Source organism: Penicillium robsamsonii, assembly GCF_028829455.1.
Source record: "Penicillium robsamsonii strain IBT 29466 chromosome Unknown utg000003l_segment0_segment0, whole genome shotgun sequence".
Classification (NCBI taxonomy): domain Eukaryota; kingdom Fungi; phylum Ascomycota; class Eurotiomycetes; order Eurotiales; family Aspergillaceae; genus Penicillium; species Penicillium robsamsonii.
Genome location: NW_026643221.1, coordinates 3,626,933 through 3,646,006, shown reverse-complemented (window position 1 = coordinate 3,646,006; position 19,074 = coordinate 3,626,933). Strand labels below are relative to the sequence as shown.

Genomic DNA, 19,074 nt, shown 5'->3' with positions numbered 1-19,074 from the left:
GGAAGTTGACGTATGCCAAGCAACTCAATTTGGGGACTATCTATCCATTCATACTCCTGCACTTTATGCCCCTTTGTCTATCAATTGTTCATCTATGGTAGATTAAAATTCTATCCTTTTGTCCAGATTATTCAGATTACTCAGATTAAGACTAGAGGCAGAATCCAATCTTCTATATAGATCCCTTTCTCTTCAGAAAAATAAACAGTTCATCCTCTCAGCTATTTCCACATCTCCTCTTTCACTCAAAAGGCCCACTTCTTCCCGGTAATTGTAGTAGAGTATCTTCAAGATGCTCTCCACTTTGATCCAATCTGCACGCGAGTGCTCCATCAAACGCGCTATCTCTTTATGTGCCATCCTCGCCATAGCAACTCCTGCGGCGAGCGCAGCCATCACTGCCAAACATACACTGGCTATAGCTGGGTCGGGAGAGTTTGCACACTACCGAATTGTTGCCCTGGCAAGCCTGGGCGATGGTATCCTCCTAGCCTCCTACGATGGACGCCCTGATGGAGGAGACTCCCCATCCCCCAATTCGATTATGCAACGGCGTAGTACGGACGGTGGCGCGACTTGGGGCCAGCCGACCTACATTGCCAAGGGCCAGGCCAAGACATCGTCCCTTCAACAGTACGGATTCAGTGACCCAAGCTACGTGGTCGACTCCAAGACTGGAAAGGTTTTCAATTTCCATGTCTTCTCGAAGAACCAGGGATTCGTCAACAGCGTGATTGGAAATGACGATACCAACTTGAACATCGTGAGCGCTCAAGTCTCCGTCTCAACCGATAAAGGTGTTAGCTGGAGCACTGATCCAAAAAATCAACCTTCCTTGCCTCCTGTTGCATCTTCTAAACTCGGTGCACCCCCACTCATCACCAAAGCGATCAAGCCGGTGGGTAGCACCGTCGATGGGGTTGCCAATGTGGGTGGAATCACCGGACTGTTTGCCTCATCTGGAGAGGGCATTCAACTCAAATATGGCGCACACGCCGGCCGCCTGGTTCAACAATTCCTCGGCAAAGTCATCCAGCCAAACGGTTCGAAGGCCTCGCAAGCCTTCAGCGTCTACAGTGATGACGGCGGTGCTACATGGAAGAAGGGAAATGTTGTTGGCACTGGAATGGATGAGAACAAAGTCGTGGAGCTGTCCAATGGAAATTTGATGCTCAACTCCCGCGCGAGTGATGGTAGCGGATATCGCAAGGTTGCTACCTCAACTGATGGTGGTGTAAACTGGTCAGCCCCGGCAACAGAGACCCAGCTCCCTGATCCTGGTAACAACGGTGCGATCGCAAGAGCGTATCCTGATGCGGCACAGGGTTCGGCCAATGCCAAGATCCTCCTGTTCACCAACACAAACAGCAAGACTAGCCGGAGCAATGGCACAATTCGCTATTCTTGTGATGATGGAAAAACTTGGTCTGCTGGTTCGGTCTTCCAGGCTGGCGCAATGTCTTATTCCACTGTCACTGCGCTCGGTAATGACAAGTTTGGAATCTTTTATGAGGGCGGTAACAACGACCTTGTCTATATTGAAGTTTCCAAGGCATTTATTGGTATTTCTTGCTGATTAAACTCTGACTGGTGATGCGCTTGCTTGGAAGATGGGTTTTTACATTATGCCCAGGTATATATATGTATTTACTAGAGCGTTATTTCCAACAGCATGATTGAGTACCTGATATATATACCATGTACCAAGATCAACTTGACAAAACGAAAATGATTCGCAAGATGAACATGATGTAGCAAGTAGAATTAAAACTCGGCAATAACTACCACCAAAACTATCCAAATAATAATTGCGTAGTTCCCTGTCCATGACCAGGACTAGGTCGGGTCTTGCTATCAATCACGGCACCCCACCATTTTCCTGTGGCCCAAATTTCATCAAAAAGCACAGGAACAGAATTAAACATGCTATAACGAGATTTCTCCCCCCAATACGCACAATATTCCTTCACAAAATGGCGCATATCTTCATCTGAGGTCTCGCTACCTGCAAGGAAGACCGGGATAAGGAGTTGCTTTTGTGTCTGGGATGTTCGTCGGCAACACCGAATGTGATCAATCGTCTTACGCACCAGCCTATTGACGCCGAGAGACCGCCTTTTGCGATCACTCTTGAATATATATTCAAGATAAAGGAGCAATGCATATCGCCAGGCCTCAGCACAGTGGTAGCGATCTTGTTGCTCGTGGAATTGCTTTATCGCCTCGTCGTCAGTCAAGTTGGAGTCGTTGTAACTTGACGAAGACTCTGCGTCGTTCTTCCACCCGATCAGTTCCTGTTCTATTTTTGTGATAGGAGTCATGTTGAAAGTCAGCCATTTCATGGATAAAGCGACCTCGCACTGCTTGGCTAACTCGGCAAGTTGAAATAAGTGAACAAGTAACTCTCGAGGACATCCAGTAAGATCGAAAAAAGACCATTCATCTTGTTTCTCCCATCGCACCAAAAAGTTAAGGTATGCTTGGTCCATGATAGGACTCTGCCGAGATATCAAGGCGAGTGTGGCATCCCACCTTATTTTGCGGGTCAGTAACACAACTCTCGATACCGAAGAGGGTTCAGGTTATTACCAGATTAGCATTGCGACTTGTGACCTAATGCGAGGTGTCGTCAATGCGCTTGGGCCTCCATGGGCCTGGAGCACTGAATGCGCCCGCATCAGGTGAGCTGACCAATTCCCAGTAGCGGAGAGGGCACACTGGGGATAAGTATTAGCATTCAGGCTCAGGTATCATCGGAATAAATGACTTGCATCGAGAGTAAACAGTATTAGTATAGGCTCCAATAGGCTCAGTACTGGGCTACTTTGTAATGCGCATTCAAGTAACTGAACAGCTTTCCGGCGATGTTCAGCGGCTTCACTTGGCCAACTACCATCCAAGCGCCCTAGGTGTTGACAGCATAGCGCTAGGATGGAATGAAAAAGAAGGCGTGAGCGTTGGGACGTCTGACGTTTGCAGCGGAATGGATTCACTGCCCCAGGTATGTCCCCTGTGAGAGGCAGCACACAGAATTCGGAGTCATCTACAGTATGATAAGCTTGATCCCTTATGATAAAATGGCGAATCGGTCAGAAATCTTACATAATTCAAGGAGCTTTTCATGGTCGTTGGATGAAATATCGGATATCATAGGAACACCTTGAACACGCGCGGAAGCATAAGAGATTGCGGGTTCTTGAATGGTTCGTGGAACCATATCACCTAGAACACTCTGCTCTCGTTCATCTCGAAACATGTCAATATTTTGAGCCATTGAGCTGGTTTGTAGATTATGTAACGCCGGCTCAACAGCCCTATCGGCTGGAGAAAGAGGTGTCATTGTCATTCTGGGTGTTTGTATCAGACCCGACGCTTCTGCTATCAGTGCCTCCTGGGGCTCGATATCGGGGAAGGGAGTGGACGCAAAAATGTTAGGAAGTAGGGAGTCAAATAAACTCAAATCATCAAAGAAATGTCCGTCTTGCAGTTCTAAAAGAATAAGGGGTAAGCTACATATATAGGTTTGAAACATTGCAGGGATAGGGACACTTAAACATACCCAGCCCAGCTAAGCTATTAGCTCTTTGGTGATCATCAAATAGCTCCAAGTTTTGCGCTGCGGTCCTACGCACGACCTCTGGGGTAATCGGGGAGGTTTCTGTTACAACTGGTTGTCTTGCTTGTTCCTTTGGCGAGTTGGCTCTTCGACGCTTCTTTGGCCGCGAGGCACCCTTGACAAAGCGAAAGCGTTTAGGTGAATCTGACCGCGCGGTAAATGCAGTGGGGACAGCCTTGGGGGAGGAGTCGGCGACGATCTCCTCATTCGGCATATCTCTGGATGCACCGGCGGCCGAAGGATTGTCTGACCACATTCGTCTAGGGTCCCATGAAAGAGGCATTGCAAAACCACCACATCTGCGGCTTTGACCAAGACATGTTGAACATCTAGGTCGACGCCGGTCGCACTTTTCGCCCAAAGAAGCACAAGTATGGCAGTCTGTTTGGGCAAATCCAAGGGAATTTGTTCTCTTTCCTTGATCAGAAATCATCACGTCAGATGCTGAAAGATAGTTCATTTCCTTTTTTTTTCCCTTGGTGTATTGTATGGGAGTAAAGGGCCCGCTCTCCTTCTGAATTAGGGAATTAATCGGAACAGGTGACATTGCCGCGGCATTGACCGCGGGACTTGTGTCATCTCTCTCTCTACATCGGCTCGCTCTATACACGTCGGACTCTCTTTCCAGGCTACATTTAGACTAATGCAAAAAATTAAACCCTCTAGGAAATGAGCTATTGCTAATTAACCCTAGTTAACCCCTCACGAGGTATCTCTTATCTCGCATAATATCCCGACGAGCCCAGTATGGCCACAATAGACCTGTTTTTAAATGAAACAATTATTAATGCAAATAAACTCCCAACATATTCTATGGCAGGGATTAGGGTTGCAAGTTTCCTAGGCCGATATCTCCAGCGCTTTTATAGCTTGGCTTGAACATTCCAAGCTTGATCAATGAGGTCAACCGCGGCCTGGGCACATCCATACGAGGATTGATACCCAGCACCTCCAGCACCATAGTTATGAACCACCAAGACTCCTCCAATACGCTCCTTTTCAATTCTAGTACCGCCCTCTCGGACAGGTCTCAGGCCAACTCCGTGACGGATGATGTCCAGATGTTCAATCCCCTTTCCACCCGTCAACGCAGGGCACATCTTGACAGCCCGCTTCATGATCCGGATTGCCAGGTTTGGGTCGGGTTGAGATTCCCAATTACCTTTCTGGTAAGACCCGCCGAGGATGGTACCTCCACCGGCTGCTCGAGTCATGACATAGCAGGCTTCTTCGTCGCCATCATCCGTACCGGACATGTCCAGCATTTTTCCTGCATCGTTCCGGACGATAACAATCTGTCCTCGTGCAGGGACCACCGTAGTGTCTTGCACTCCACCCAGCTTGGAAGCCATCAAACCTGTACAATTGACCACTAGATCAACACGGCCGTTCGGGTGGATGCCTGATGCAGTCGCATCTAGAATATGCTCAAATACGCTGCGCTTGAAAATGACTCCGTTGGACAGACATTGGGAAACAAGCCACGGGAGGTAGATTGCCGTGTTGATGCAAACGGAAGTGAAGACTGTGGCCGAATCAATGCCTGGACCAAGGGCCTCTTTTGGGAGTGCCCGGAACTGAGCTTCGAATTAGTATCCTGACAGGGGGAAAAGGTGTTCGCTGTCTTTTAATGCTCACATTTGGAACAACCTTGGCGAACCAAGGGTTGGAGGATAACAGCTCTTTGAACCATTCAGCCGTCGCTGACCCGACATCCTTCGTTCGATTGTGAATCTCACATTCTGTCCCAATTATTTAGCAAAGGTGACATGAATTGATAGAGATATGTCCCACATACCTTGGAAGTGTACACCTGCTCCGGGGTTGTTTTTCGCGAGATCTGCAAGGGGACCCCATGTGTTTTTGTCCCATTCGGCAGCATCTGTCCCGCTGATAGATACGCTATGATCTTCGATTAGCTATAAAATTGTCATAAGATCTTCAATTGGCTCAATAAGTTTGACCTACGGCATGTAATTGGCACCGGCCCATGGTGATGCGTATTCAATGTCGTAGTCGCCAGGCATATGTTTCGCTGCAACAACGATTTTGTAGCCAGGTTTCTTCGACAGCAGAAGAGCCGTCGTCAGTCCAGCAACGCCAGCACTGTTCAAAACATTAACAATTGTTCTGTGTCTCAGTATAGATCATCTTGGTCAACTTACCCAATTACCACGATGTTCTTCGTCATGATGGGTGGGTATTTCTTTCACTTCAAGATCCAAAACCCCCCTGAAAACGAGGAAAAGACTCTAATATAGCTATCAATTGTTTTGTTTGCTTGAAAACCAAATATCTCCAAGTGTTTTTCCCGATGTCACATGTCCCTTGGGTCTAGATCCGATGGACCCGCATTCCCGATCGGGAAATATCTACATTGCCCGATCGGGAATGCGAGGGATCCCCGCATCGGCTCCAGATAACGATAGCCACCTGCCCGATCGGCTCTTGTAGTATCACACCAGCTATTACCCATTGTAGCGATCGCGGTATCGAGGTCATACAGAGACATTTAAAGGTCCTTATATCTACCTAGAGATCTACCTTTGTTCACACACTCCTCAACTGTGCTAAGCAAACCTCCAAACCTCCAAACCTCCACTCCCAAAAAAAAACAGTCGACATGGCTACCATGGAGAAGATCTTCGCCGCCTACCAGGAGCGTCAAACCGCTCTTGCGGCCAACACCCACCCCTTCGCCAAGGGTGTCGCTTGGGTTGAGGGCGAACTTACTCCCCTCCACGAGGCCCGCATCCCCATCCTCGACCAAGGCTTCATGCACAGCGACTTGACATACGATGTTCCCTCCGTCTGGGATGGACGTTTCTTCCGTCTCGATGACCACATCGCCCGTCTGGACGCCAGCTGCACTAAGATCCGCATGCAGCTCCCCCTCCCTCGCGAGGAGATCAAGAAGATCCTGGTTGACATGGTCGCACAGAGTGGCATCCGTGACGCCTTCGTCGAGATCATCGTCACCCGTGGCCTGAAGGGTGTCCGTGGTGCTCGCCCCGGTGATATCGTCAACCGCATCTATATGTTCATTCAGCCCTATGTCTGGTGCATGGAGCCCGAGGTTCAGCCCACCGGTGGCAGTGCCATTATCGCACGCACTGTCCGTCGCGTTCCTCCTGGCTGTATCGACCCCACTGTCAAGAACCTCCAATGGGGTGATCTTGTTCGCGGTCTTTTCGAGGCTTCGGATCGTGGCGCCGAATACCCCTTCCTTACCGATGGTGATACCAACCTCACTGAGGGTTCCGGATTCAACATCGTTCTGATCAAGGACAATGTTCTGTACACTCCCGCTCGTGGTGTGCTTGAGGGTGTTACCCGCAAGAGTGTGATTGATGTTGCTCGCGCCAGCGGCCTTGAGATTAAGGTTGAGTTGGTTCCTGTGCAGAAGGCTTATGATGCGGATGAGATCTTCATGTGTACCACTGCTGGTGGTATCATGCCCATTACCACCCTTGATGGAAACCCCGTGAAGGATGGAAAGGTTGGACCTGTTACCAAGAAGATCTGGGATGGATACTGGGCTATCCACTATGATGATGCCTACAGCTTCGCGATTACCTACTAGGTTACTCCCGTTCGGTTATTTTCACGATCCATGATGCACGGTCTGGTTATTTGGGACAGTATATAGAAGTTACGGATTACTGGAAGCCAGTGTCATCACTAGGCTACCAGTGTGGGATTGTCAATGTTATTAATGAAATCAATCAACCAAAATCAAAATCACAGTTTTACTTTAATTTTTGCAAGGCCATTGCCGATTGCCTTTTTCCATCGTATTATGCGCCTACCTCACAGATGGGCCTCGTTCGGCATCTCGATGGCTGCAAAATAGCCTTTCTTTACTTTGCACAATACCGTGGCAAAACGATTTGCCTTGGAATGATTGAACGTTACAGATTTCTGTGGACAAGGATACATCGCAGATTCTATCCTTAATTTGCTGCTCCTTACCAAGTCCCTCAAGCGTATCATGGTTGATACTAAGTCTCTTCAAGGTTGAATATTGGGATATCTATACGAGTCACACAAGTGCTGGGCAAGGCTGCTTAGTGCATGAGAGCCCTTTAGGATGCCTAGATAATCTTGATTATATATGATTATATATGTCTCTTGAATGGACATTTAGTTGGCTGCAAGTTACATCATCTGGATTCCGTATATTTTATAGACGACATATTATTTTCAGGAGCCTTCAGTTTCCTCAATGATGGTGGAAAATTTGCTGAGGACTTGCTTCAACGCAGGTCTTCGAATGGGTTTACTGCTTTCGTTAGTGACAGATCGAGGTCCTGCTTGTTGGCACCAACTAACCTTATGAACATATCCATTCCGCAATCCATGCAGTCCTTGATGTTGCTTTCTTCTGCAAAGGCACTTAATGCGACAATGGGCGCAGAATAGCCCATCTGTCGTATAAGTCGGGTGCTCTCGAGGCCATCGAGGATCGGCATCTGCATTGGTTAGTGTTTTCATAACTGTGCGAGAAAGAAAATTCTTCTTACTTGGATGTCCATGAAGATTAGATCAAACACATCTCCCTTCTCCATATTTGATTTGACAGTGTCATATGCCTCTTGACCGTCTTTGACAATTGTCACATCATAGACCTCCTCCAGCGCAAGCATCCTAGTATCTAAGTCAGCATTTGAAATATCTCACGGAAGGTTTTATCAGCACGCACCGTCGGACAACTTCCTGGTTGACAGTGTTATCTTCAGCAACCAATACACGGATCCGTTTCGTATCGGATGAGTTTTTATTGGATGACAAATTGCTGGGTGCTGATGCAGGAGATGATGGAACTGTCGGCGTGAAGAATGGTTGACTCAATCCAACTAAGCGTGGTTGAATTTCTGACTTCTCGAATCCAGGCGCAAGGGGTTCGTTCCTCACTGATCCATGGTTTGAGGGTGTTCGCGCGGCGTGGGAGAAGTCTTCCAGGGACAGGACACTTGGAGTCCGCGATCCTGGGACGCTTGAAGCATGTGTGCTTGGGGGCACTTCTTTGACATACCCCAAGGGGATTCTCAGAGTGAAAAGAGACCCTTTTCCTTCTTCGCTATCTAACAGAATGTCACCTCCCATAATGCGGGATAACTGAGCACAGATGCTGAGACCCAAACCAGTTCCACCGTATTTCCGATTCAATCCTAGGTCACCCTGAACGAAAGGATCAAAGATACGCCGGTGGAGATGAGGAGGAATACCTGGCCCGTTATCTTGAACTTCAAATTGGAAGTTAAGCTGGTGAAGATCGGACTGTGATACTCGCTGTCCTTTGGGTTGACCCTCGGTCGTATCGGCAGTGCCTCGGGTCGACGAATTGACACTTGAGCCGGTCTGGGACCGGATTCGTGAGTTGCGTCGAAGCGTCTCATTCAGAGCCAGGCCATTGATTTCAAGTCTCAAAGGCTCTTCCACAAGGCGGATGCGAACTTCTACTTTCCCGTTCTCGGGTGTGAATTTGAGACTGTTGCTGACCAAGTTGATCAGTACCTGGAGGATTCGATGTTGGTCACCCCAAAGGACCATATCTGCCATTCTGCCAGACTTTGTTAAACCCAACCCTGAATGGGTCCGTTCCAATCCGTTTTCGCGACATGAACTGCCTCTTGGCTCCATCATTCCACTCGAAACAAAGCTGACGCTGAAGTCAATGTGCTTCTCATTAACTTGATTTTGGAAGATGATAGCCAGTTGCGCTCGAACATCCGACAACTTGAACTCCTTCTCCTCGATCTGAATAGCCTGGTCAACTTGATTCTTACTGAATGTAAGCAGATCGTTTAAGAGGTGCAAAAGCAGATCGCCCGACTGATAGACCACCTGAAGTGATTTTTTGATCCGGGACAGGTCCTCCTCGCCCATACACACGGCACACATGCCGAGGATTCCATTGAGGGGAGTTTTGAGCTCATGAGAGATGTTGGCGATAAACAATGTCTTGCTATCATTGGCGGTTTCCGCGGCCAATTTGGCCTTCTCAAGCTCTCTAGTGCGCTCAGCCACTCGCTCTTCCAGCCGATTATACTGAATAGTGAGCTCATCTGACATCTCGTTGTAAGTTTTCGTCAGCTCGGTGAGCTCATCCGTGACACAATGTCTTCGTTCTTTGACTCTGCCCGGTATCTGGAAGTCTCGGTGAGTTCTTGTATTGCCGATAGTTGTGGAACTGTTGAATCGCCCCAGGGGACGCCTTAGGCGTTTCGCCCACGTGCTAGGGGAGCTTTTCTCATTCATGTGCTCCACAATTCTTTCAACTAAATCACCCGGTTCATGGTCGGCTTCGAATCCAATCTGTTGTGGCTCCGAGGTGGGGCGATGTGGTGTAATCTCGGGCTCGACGGATTTCTGGGCTGCTGCGCGCAATCTTCGGATAGGAGCAACTGCCCAGTGGGTCAGGATAGGGACCAAGAGGATTATGGCGCCCGCTGTGCCAAAAACACATGCAAGAATAATCTTCCGTAATCTGGCAACTGGTGCAAATGCCTCGGAGTGAGTCTCTTCTACAAGAAGAACCCATTGAACGAGGGTGCTTTGCGGACGAACTGCACCCACAGCAACACTCGCCCCTCGTTCGTTTCGAGATGACAGATCACTCATCGCTTTGCCTCCGTTCATGTATGATTGTAACAAGGTTTGTAGAGCCATCGGGTATGTAGAAAGGATAAACGGCGTATCGGTCGACATGCCACTGTGCCGGCTAATTTGGGTGGGCAAAGGGGTAGGCTCGAACACGTAATGAACATGCGCTCCACTAAGACCGGCAACACGAGCGCTAGATGTGGCTGTTGCAGGCTGCTCACTAGAAAGGAAGGTGTTTGCTCGTCTTGAGGGTCCAATGAGGAGAATCTGGCCGGTATGTGCTAGCCCATCTCGCGAGCTAACAACACTCTGTAAATTTGCGGCACTAGCAACAATACTGAGGGATAATTAGTTTTGTCTCCAGTGTTTCCTACGCATTCAGAAAAGCTACTCACGTTATGAAGCCCAAGATTTCTATATCTGAAGTGTTGTTGACAATAGGCAGGGTCAATGACAGGAGAGAGAAGGAGTTGTTGACTTTCAATGGACCAAGAAGCATTGCCGAGTCTAGTCCAAGTTTATAATCGGGGAATGAATAAGCAGTTGCTGAGTCGTTGGCGCTCGGCCCGCCATGGTAAGTCAGATTTGGGTACAGAGAAGGAGGGTAGCCCAGTCCATCATTTCCCAATTTCACAGCAGTCCCGTTCGAGTACGTGTATGGAAGGGTGATGTCCGGAACAGTGTCACTGGTCTGGTTTAGTAAAGCATTTGCTCCTCCATGGCCGTTCTTTGAATAGATGATGGCCTGGTAAAGGTCCAAATAACCTCGGCTACCAAGGGCCGATTGAACATCCGCTATGGAATTAGTCCAGTTCTCGTCGGATGTGTTCCCCGCATAGTAACGTTTCAACGCTGATTGGATCAGGATTCGTGTGGCGATGGTTTTGCAGGTTGTTTCTAGAAGATCCAAATTTGAAGCAATTTGACTGGCCTTGGTGGTCGCAACGAGTTCGAGGCCCTTCGATCTACTCAAATCTCAGACGTGTGTTAACAGATTAGGAAGCAGCACATACTCGACATCCACAACAAAATTATAGGTGGTAAACCACTGAAATAGTCAGATGCGGTTCTCATTCATGCGATTCGAACTCCCTACCGTTGCGATAGCTAGAACCGCGACCCCCGAGACCGCAGTCAGCAACACCAGCAGCCCAAGCTGCACAGCAATGGGAATCCTCATTCAATCACATAAGACCAAGAATGGGTAAGATAGATAAGTTTGTCTGATAACTATCACGGTCAAAGGACAGTTCAAGCGTAGAGAAATCGAGATACCTGGTGAAAGTCAACGCCCGTGCCAAGATCCTATCTTGTCACACCTACATGAGTTCTTCAAGTATTCGTTGTGTTTGCTTTTTTTTTGCGATTTTTTTTCAGATTCTAAGAGAAATAAAGAAACAAAGTGATAATGCTTAGGTGAGATGGAAGAGAGTAGGACATTATGGGGGAGTGAAAACTGTCAACCAGGCAAAAAAGTGACCCAAATAGGTAAAAACTGTCAAAAGCAAGGCACAAACAGTCTAGAGGGGACTAGATGCATCGAGTGGCGACGTGCCCGGGATATTTTACAATTGGCATGCGACTTCTCCTATTTTATCCTGTACAATGTGTGAAGTTGGTATTTATTTGACGATGAAGGTGAAAATTGCCGACCTTCAAATTCCAACGCGATTGGATGGATGTGACAGCCGAACCTCCATTTCTGATTGGTCATATTTTTCTTCTTTTGAGACATCAAAATATCTTAATGGATGTATATTTCTACAGACTTTGTCCTAATATAGAACTAAAACAGAGACCAACAACACAAGTCCAATAGATCCAAACTGGCTTCTCGGGATATTGCCTCCGTTATCCTTAGTGCCGCTTGTGGCTTCACCTTGAGTCTCAGTAGGAGTGCTGGACGCGTTTTGAGTAGTCGATGTCGAGGTCGATGTATTCTTTGTGGCTAGATTCATGTGCTCAAAAGCAACCAAGTTGGAGGTAAAGACACTGGTAGCGCTCAATTGTGCCTCCATACCTGCAGTGCCATCCCATTTCGCCTTGTACCACTGTTGGCCACAAACAGTCCCATTGTCACCACCTGAACATTGTTTGGCGGCTCCAACGGCGGACCCCTGCAATCTCTGTAGGATCTCGGATTTGGTATGAGGGGCCATACGGGTGACACCCGCAAGGTCAGACGCAAAAAGTCCCTTGAAAACCTCCTGGTTCTGGTTGCAAGTTTTCACGGTCTCGCAGCTGCTCTCTACCATGATCTTGCCACCGTACTTCTCTGGGAAGAACTTATGGAAGCTTGTGTTGAGAAGACCATCGAGGCCTGATTTCCATTTAGATGTTTCCCCATTTGTCTTTTCTTTATGTTAGCGATCCTCGCGATCTTCAATCCAGACTTGGATACTGACCAGGTTGTACATATAAGCCGCCCCACTGATATATTCTCCGTAGCTGTAAGTCCACTGCAGATCTTGGTATGTCTTGCAATCGGATTTAACATCTACCACATCGCCAATCGTCCATTCGGTGGTGTTCAAAATCGGAACACTAGCACTCCAGTCCCATATCTTCTCCGCCCAATCGGAGTAGGTCTGGTTTTCGGTGTATCGGGCCAGACGCGCGGAGAGCTGAAACAGTCCGCCGTTGCTCATAGCATTCTTGATATCGTATCCATCCTGGTACGGGAAGATTTGCCAGCGCAAGCCACCATCGCAGCTCTCAGTATCCCATCGCGCAATCTGGGACTGAAACACACCATCGGCTAATGTCAACCACGAGGGCTTCGAGGGATCCTCGGTGTATTCCAGCTCTGCGGCAGTCATAGCAGCGAGACCCCAAGCCACTTGGTCGTCGTTACCCAGAAATTGGCTGTAGTTGGAAGGGAAGTAGTTGTTGTCCCCACGCTGCCAATACATGCCTTGACTCACAGCCTTGTTGTTGGAAGAGTCGCCGGTAAAATACCAATATTCGATCATTGTCTGGAACAAAACAGCGCCCCGCCACCATGTCCCATCAAGTTTACCAGGAATATTTCCTGTGATGTTGGAAGTATAGGTTGACATGGTGTTGAAGGCGGCAGTGGCTGCCGCGTTCTTGATAGATTCTGCTTGCATGTCAGGTATACTCAAATCCAACAATGTATTAATAGAATAGCCTACGCTCATCATTGATCTTGAGATCGATTGCCGCGGCAGAGCCTGCTAGGATGGCAACAGCAAATGCCGGAAGATTGTTGAACATACTGCGATCACAAAAAGGCAAACTTAAAATGAAACATGAACAAAAGGAGGATGTTATATTTTCATTTGTATAAGTTCCATCGGAACTCGGGGCTGAGCCCCTTTCAGAGGAAATCAGCACTAGCCCCGTTTAGAGTTCGTAACATGTACTCCGTACGTAAGAAAAACCGATAGCTCAATATTATCTTCCGGGAAAAGGACCAGATCTCGTTTCATCTGTATTTTATGTCCTCTGGATTCACGTATGAACCAGGCCAAGGCCAAGCAGGCCAAGAGCTGCACAAGTCTAATGCGACTCTTGGATTTTAGGTAACTACAATTTCTATAGGACACACAAAAGGTGCTTTAACATCGGGATCCTTTGAATATATATGTTTCGACCACATCACTGTTTTTATATTAAATAGACATCTTGTGAAGTTGATCTAGCCTGTGTAACATAGTACGTGTAGTTTAAAGACTATGCCGGAATAAAACTGTCTAGAATAAAAGCTATTGGAAAGATTTCGCATCATACACTTCTGATTGGAGTTTTTCATTTCTTACTTTCAAATCCCAATAACAGTCTTAGCTAATTGCCCTAGGTTTGTTATCAATCTACCTTCCTATAACTGTTATGTGATTGAAACATGTTTAAAGGATACCGATTTCGAAGTACCTTTGATATGCGCATCCCATAAAAAAAGTAGTTACTTAAAATCAAAGATTTGCATTGGTCTAGCTTTTGCATTAGATTCGTGCGGCCCGACACCTAGCATGGGCGGTTAATAGCCATTGACCGGATATATTGGCGGCCGAAGCCGGCACATCACTACCTCTTATATACTAGATCTCCCGCTTCCAACGGGTGGCCAAGGTTAAACGATGGCGCGAAGAAAGCTTATTTCACAATAGAGATGACTGGAATAGAAAGGCACATATTCGTAGATTATTACATATTTCTAGCACTACAAATTTAACTCTTCGATGTCAGTCAGGTAGTGGGATATCCGCAAATCGATCAGCGAAAAAGTGGCTTCAATTAAACCAAAGAGGCGTGGCCACTGCCTGCATTTGTCACGCCTAATCGATATAAAAAGTATAGACATCTAACAAGTCAACAAAACGACACCGTATAGTAACATTTACTGGGTGTAGCTGCAGCCATTGGGCTTGGAGGTCTCAACAACACGAGCAGCAATACCGACACAGTCGGAGTTGCCAGCAGGGTTGGAGACACCAGCAGAAGCCCAGATGCTCCAGGCACCGTCAATGCTGTTGGGGCAAGCGATCAGATCGTTTCCTGCGAACTGGAGGTGGCCATCCTTCTCGGTCCAACCCTCGCGCTCGGCGTTTTTGGGGGTGGGCTGGGCACCAGTGGTGTATCCTATCTTGCCCTGGCCTATATATGAATTAGTTATTTGCGGACCTAAGGCAATTGTGAGAGGTAACATACCCATGCCGGAACGATCGACATAGATCTCCTGGGGAGTGGCAGACTGATCATAGAGGTACAAAGCACCGTCGAGGATGTAGAAGGTAGCCTGCTGCTCCTCAGGACGAGCGCAGCTGGCACCCTGGTTAGGGAGACCGGCGAAGATGCTGCTCTTGGCGGCGTTGAAGGCGGAGTATTGAACGGCACTGCCGGAGTGAATGGCGACGACGCCGAAGGTCTTGGACTGGGTGGAAGGGGCGGCAGAGGCAACGGCACCGACGGAGGCAGCGATGGCGAGGTTCTTGAGCTGCATATTTGCGGATAGGGAGACTGAGAAGATTTGAGAAAGTATGAGAGTGGTTTAATTGAGAGGATTGATGATGGTTTAGAATTGACTTGAGATGGTGAAATGGGTTCCCTCTTTATACTTGAGCGCCTCTCCCGTCGCCGAGGTTGATGTCTCACCTATCGAGAACTATATAAGTCTCCGGCGTAGATATCCCGCAAAATGACACCAGTATGACTATTTTATGGGGCAGCCTTGTCGATCCCTCCTCGTGGTTCAATCAATGTCTCATCCCTTTAAGGATTACGGGGCATAATATCACAGATTCGGATTTATTTATTGGAAATGAACAGTCTTTCACAAGTCATTATTGGTATTTAGAGCGCGACTATTTTCAAAACCTCAATTTTCAGATTGAATATCCTGAGAAAAATACCTTGCAGACCCTGAAGGAATTCATGGCTCTCCACATTTTTTCATGTTTCTCCGATTTATACCCACGAGATCCGAATCAAGGCCAATTAGGGTCTAATGCCTTTCTGCACCGGAGAAACCCATGTAATAATAGAGTACTGTGCAGACCGGTTGTTTGACTCCCTTCGGGCATTTCAGGTGGCAAGTCACGTGTCGAACTAAGAATAGCACTGGAGTGGCTCGCCGTTCGCACTAGTTTAGGGCGAATTCCTTTCATTCCACTTCAAGGCTGCAGGTAGTAGTTGAGAATTCTAAGTGTTATATTGTTAGGAATAATATGGCTTATGAGTATTGAAGAATAACATTATAATATATCTACATATTTCGCTTGCTCCATGAATCATGAAGATGCAACGCCTAGAAATGAATTTCCCGTCTCGAACCAAACCAGGGTTGAGAGAATTTCTGTACAAGCGCTAGCTTGAGCATGCTCATACCCATATTGAGATGTGCTAATAACAAGAAAGTGATTTGCCTTACTCGGGAGCAGCGCACGAGAAGACACCACCAACTTCTCCTTTTTCGTACTTGATCATCTGTTGAGTGAGTTAGCGCAATTCCGGTCAAGAGTATCATGGAAAAACTTACAATGTCGTCAATGCTGGAATAGGTTCCTCCGACAAGTACCACCATACCAATCACGAAAATCAATATGTTGATGGCTCCCTTGAGCAAGTTCCTGTTCTCTCTCCAACTGCCTTTCCGAAGGAGCATGAACCACATCATGGCAGGGAAGTAGAAGGTGAAACCGGAGATGAAAAGAGCAGAAGAGATCGAAAGCAAGTCGTTAAAGAAAGGAATCACCTCGGCAATAATGAATGCCACAACGGTGGCGGCAGTGATCACAGCCAGCCACGTCAGCCATCCCATCTTGGTGTTGATGAAGCGGATGGGGGAGTTCTTGAAGATGCGACCGTGCACCACACGCCCAAAGACAACGGTATTGATCGAACCACTGATGAAGATCACAGGGAGAGCAACACCGTACGCAACGCGGCTGAGGGTAGTTCCGGCAGAGGTAAGTGCAGGGCTGGACACATCCTGGCCAACAAAGGCGTAGATCAGAGCACCAGTAATCGTGTAGATAAAGATCTCGGTGATACCCAGCGTCCAGATCGACTTGATGAAGTCCCGAGGAGTGTGCATTTCGTCCATGAAAGAGAACTGGCACATGGCGAAGCTGTAAGCGAAAATGATGTTCGTCACAGCGATGAAGGCTTCGGTGAAACTGATGTTATCCTTGGGCCACGCAGACCATGGGACTGCGGAGAGTCCACCGGGCGAGTTCGTCGCTTGCACACCGGTACCGATAATGGTGATTCCAATGGCAATGATGATGGATGCAAAATCAACATAGCCCAGAATGGCCACCTCGGTGAAACTGGGCGGGATAGCGAGCAAGAGCAGGATGATGGCAGAAACCACCGCAAAGATGATCGAGCAGATACCGGCTTTGGTGATGTCGAGGAATGCGATGGTTCCTGTCAGACAGTGCGAAGCCGTGAGGAAGATTAATTGGAGACCGAGCATCGCATTGACTAGCTCATATCCAAAGCGGCCACACCCTAACCGACGACCCATCAACCGACCCGCATCGGCATAATTGGCAACCTCGGGGAAGGCCAATTTCACCATTCCAACAATGTAACTGGTATAGATGGCGATGAAACCGATGCCGACACAGCAGATCACACCGGGGACCATGCCAAGTACCGCAAATGTGGAAGGGATCGACAGACTGCCGAGTGCAATGGCCTCGACAATGAGGACGATAGTGAGTCGCTTCCAGCCGAGACGGTTGAACTTCTTGATGCCGTGGTCGTAGACATTCCTCTCAGCCTCACTCATCTCCCCGACCATGTCCCCCTCGAATGGTGGAGGGGGAGCATATGCGGTCTTCTCGCCGTTTGCTCCCATCACCTTGTCGGTGTCATATGCGGTCTTCTCGCCGTCCGCTCCCATCACCTTGTCAGCGTCATGGTCGTTGGAAATATCTTCGAAGCCCATGATGGTGGTGGTGGAAGGGGAGGCTGGTCTGGCCGGATAGGAAGGGGAGGGAAAGGGTGTATAAGAAGGCAAATTTCGCGCACATCGAATGCGGCACTATCGGGAGGCAAAGCAGGATTTCCATGACTAACGAGATTTGATGAGCGTTACTTGGCTGGTTCAACACGTGGAGTACGACGCTGATCCACTTACACTGATCGGCTATCCAACGAGCTCACCGGAAACAGGGTAGGGACCCCATTGGGAATATGTGGAAGTGGATGGAAGTGGATGTTCACTGGATGGACCAATGTAATTTTAGGCGAAACGTACCGTCCGACGCCCCAGGTGCCCCGTTCGACCCAGTTTACTTACCGTCGTATGATAAGAAGGTTCGGAACAGTTAGGTAAAAGAAACTCAGCATTGGTGTAGGCGTAGTAAAGGGCCACTTGGGGACCACTTGAGTGCCACACTACGCTTTGACAAGGCACTTAAACTATATCCCCGCGTTACTGATTGCGGGGAGAAATAAAGCGGTAATTGTATAGTAGAATAGAGTATAGAAATCATCAACGGCAGGAATGATAGAGGTTTTCTTAATCACGCCACAGTAGATCCCGAGAGCCGAATTGCCAATGAAAGACTCGGGGGGGTTGGCTAGGCGCAGACTCGCCCGTCTGGGCGGCCGATAAGATTTGGGGCTGGTTCACGTGACTGCTGCAAACAGACCTCACCGGTCAATAAGGGGGTAATATCACATCAGCACATGGTACATTGTCCCACCTCCTTACGGAATACAAAGTTCAGATAATGCGGGTATTCTCGTATACTATGCAAGCTAATCATTTAGCCTTATTTTACCTTTTTTTTAATCCATAGCAACAGATCCTTTTGAGGTATATCCTAAAACCTGGAGAGCGCCACCAACGCTATCGGGTGTGGCCATGCGGGCCGTGGGAAAATACCGCAAATATTGACCTCATGATTCGCCGGCTTATCTAGAACTCAAACAGGATAATGGAGATCCTCCCCCAAAGTCGGCGGGTCATGGATATTATGGCGACATATCCTTTGTACGTAATTCCCCCAACTTTCGGTTACAATGTTCTTTGATGACCATTGCTTATATCGGTGCTAACGCCCCCAGGCTAGTTCCCCGCTAACATAATGCCGCGAAAGACCCCCCGGGATACCCGGAAGCAGCGGGTCATCTCGGGTATCCTCGAACTCGATACACATCCCCATGATTTTAATGGGAATCTGTTTCATGTCCAGTATGTGGTATATCTCCGCTGATGATCTTGTCGTCATATAGAAGGTCGTACCTTCTAGTTCCCCGTCCACATTTCGCGACCTTCCATTGCTCCATCCCCGCAGCCGTGTCAATGACCGAGTACGGGGTAAAGACTCCGACCGCGGTATTCGAGCAATATACAGCCTCAATGGAAGTGGGAT

At 48.1% G+C, this 19,074-nt stretch overlaps 9 protein-coding genes across 9 annotated transcripts; 2 read left to right on the top strand and 7 right to left on the bottom strand.

Moving 5' to 3' along the window:
• Positions 1-292: 292 nt before the first annotated feature.
• On the top strand, positions 293-1,576 carry N7447_006110 (sialidase family protein; the record flags this gene model as incomplete). Its single annotated transcript, XM_057230372.1, has 1 exon — positions 293-1,576. The coding sequence occupies one exon, from the start codon at positions 293-295 to the stop codon at positions 1,574-1,576; it is 1,284 nt and encodes a 427-aa protein (XP_057085462.1).
• Positions 1,577-1,793: 217 nt separating this feature from the next.
• Positions 1,794-2,321, bottom strand: N7447_006109 (uncharacterized protein; the record flags this gene model as incomplete). The annotated part of the gene is made up of 1 exon (XM_057230371.1): positions 1,794-2,321. The coding sequence occupies one exon, from the start codon at positions 2,319-2,321 to the stop codon at positions 1,794-1,796; it is 528 nt and encodes a 175-aa protein (XP_057085461.1).
• Positions 2,322-2,613: 292 nt separating this feature from the next.
• N7447_006108 (uncharacterized protein) lies at positions 2,614-3,899 on the bottom strand (the record flags this gene model as incomplete). The annotated part of the gene is made up of 3 exons (XM_057230370.1): positions 2,614-2,717; positions 3,103-3,489; positions 3,560-3,899. The coding sequence occupies 3 exons, from the start codon at positions 3,897-3,899 to the stop codon at positions 2,614-2,616; spliced, it is 831 nt and encodes a 276-aa protein (XP_057085460.1).
• A 580-nt stretch (positions 3,900-4,479) lies between these two features.
• On the bottom strand, positions 4,480-5,807 carry N7447_006107 (FAD-dependent oxidoreductase; the record flags this gene model as incomplete). The annotated part of the gene is made up of 5 exons (XM_057230369.1): positions 4,480-5,193; positions 5,255-5,358; positions 5,415-5,518; positions 5,585-5,722; positions 5,782-5,807. 5 exons carry the CDS (start codon positions 5,805-5,807, stop codon positions 4,480-4,482), a joined length of 1,086 nt encoding a protein of 361 aa, XP_057085459.1.
• Positions 5,808-6,239: 432 nt separating this feature from the next.
• On the top strand, positions 6,240-7,199 carry N7447_006106 (aminotransferase class IV; the record flags this gene model as incomplete). The annotated part of the gene is made up of 1 exon (XM_057230368.1): positions 6,240-7,199. The coding sequence occupies one exon, from the start codon at positions 6,240-6,242 to the stop codon at positions 7,197-7,199; it is 960 nt and encodes a 319-aa protein (XP_057085458.1).
• A 620-nt stretch (positions 7,200-7,819) lies between these two features.
• On the bottom strand, positions 7,820-11,402 carry tcsB (putative sensor histidine kinase/response regulator TcsB/Sln1; the record flags this gene model as incomplete). Its single annotated transcript, XM_057230367.1, has 7 exons — positions 7,820-7,898; positions 7,949-8,088; positions 8,140-8,263; positions 8,319-10,559; positions 10,618-11,187; positions 11,236-11,270; positions 11,319-11,402. The coding sequence occupies 7 exons, from the start codon at positions 11,400-11,402 to the stop codon at positions 7,820-7,822; spliced, it is 3,273 nt and encodes a 1,090-aa protein (XP_057085457.1).
• A 595-nt stretch (positions 11,403-11,997) lies between these two features.
• On the bottom strand, positions 11,998-13,459 carry N7447_006104 (glycoside hydrolase family 76 protein; the record flags this gene model as incomplete). Its single annotated transcript, XM_057230366.1, has 3 exons — positions 11,998-12,573; positions 12,628-13,322; positions 13,378-13,459. 3 exons carry the CDS (start codon positions 13,457-13,459, stop codon positions 11,998-12,000), a joined length of 1,353 nt encoding a protein of 450 aa, XP_057085456.1.
• Positions 13,460-14,582: 1,123 nt separating this feature from the next.
• aspf34 (cell wall protein PhiA) lies at positions 14,583-15,185 on the bottom strand (the record flags this gene model as incomplete). The annotated part of the gene is made up of 2 exons (XM_057230365.1): positions 14,583-14,839; positions 14,894-15,185. 2 exons carry the CDS (start codon positions 15,183-15,185, stop codon positions 14,583-14,585), a joined length of 549 nt encoding a protein of 182 aa, XP_057085455.1.
• Positions 15,186-16,108: 923 nt separating this feature from the next.
• On the bottom strand, positions 16,109-17,639 carry N7447_006102 (putative amino acid transporter; the record flags this gene model as incomplete). The annotated part of the gene is made up of 2 exons (XM_057230364.1): positions 16,109-16,168; positions 16,221-17,639. 2 exons carry the CDS (start codon positions 17,637-17,639, stop codon positions 16,109-16,111), a joined length of 1,479 nt encoding a protein of 492 aa, XP_057085454.1.
• Between the last annotated feature and the right edge of the window lie 1,435 nt (positions 17,640-19,074).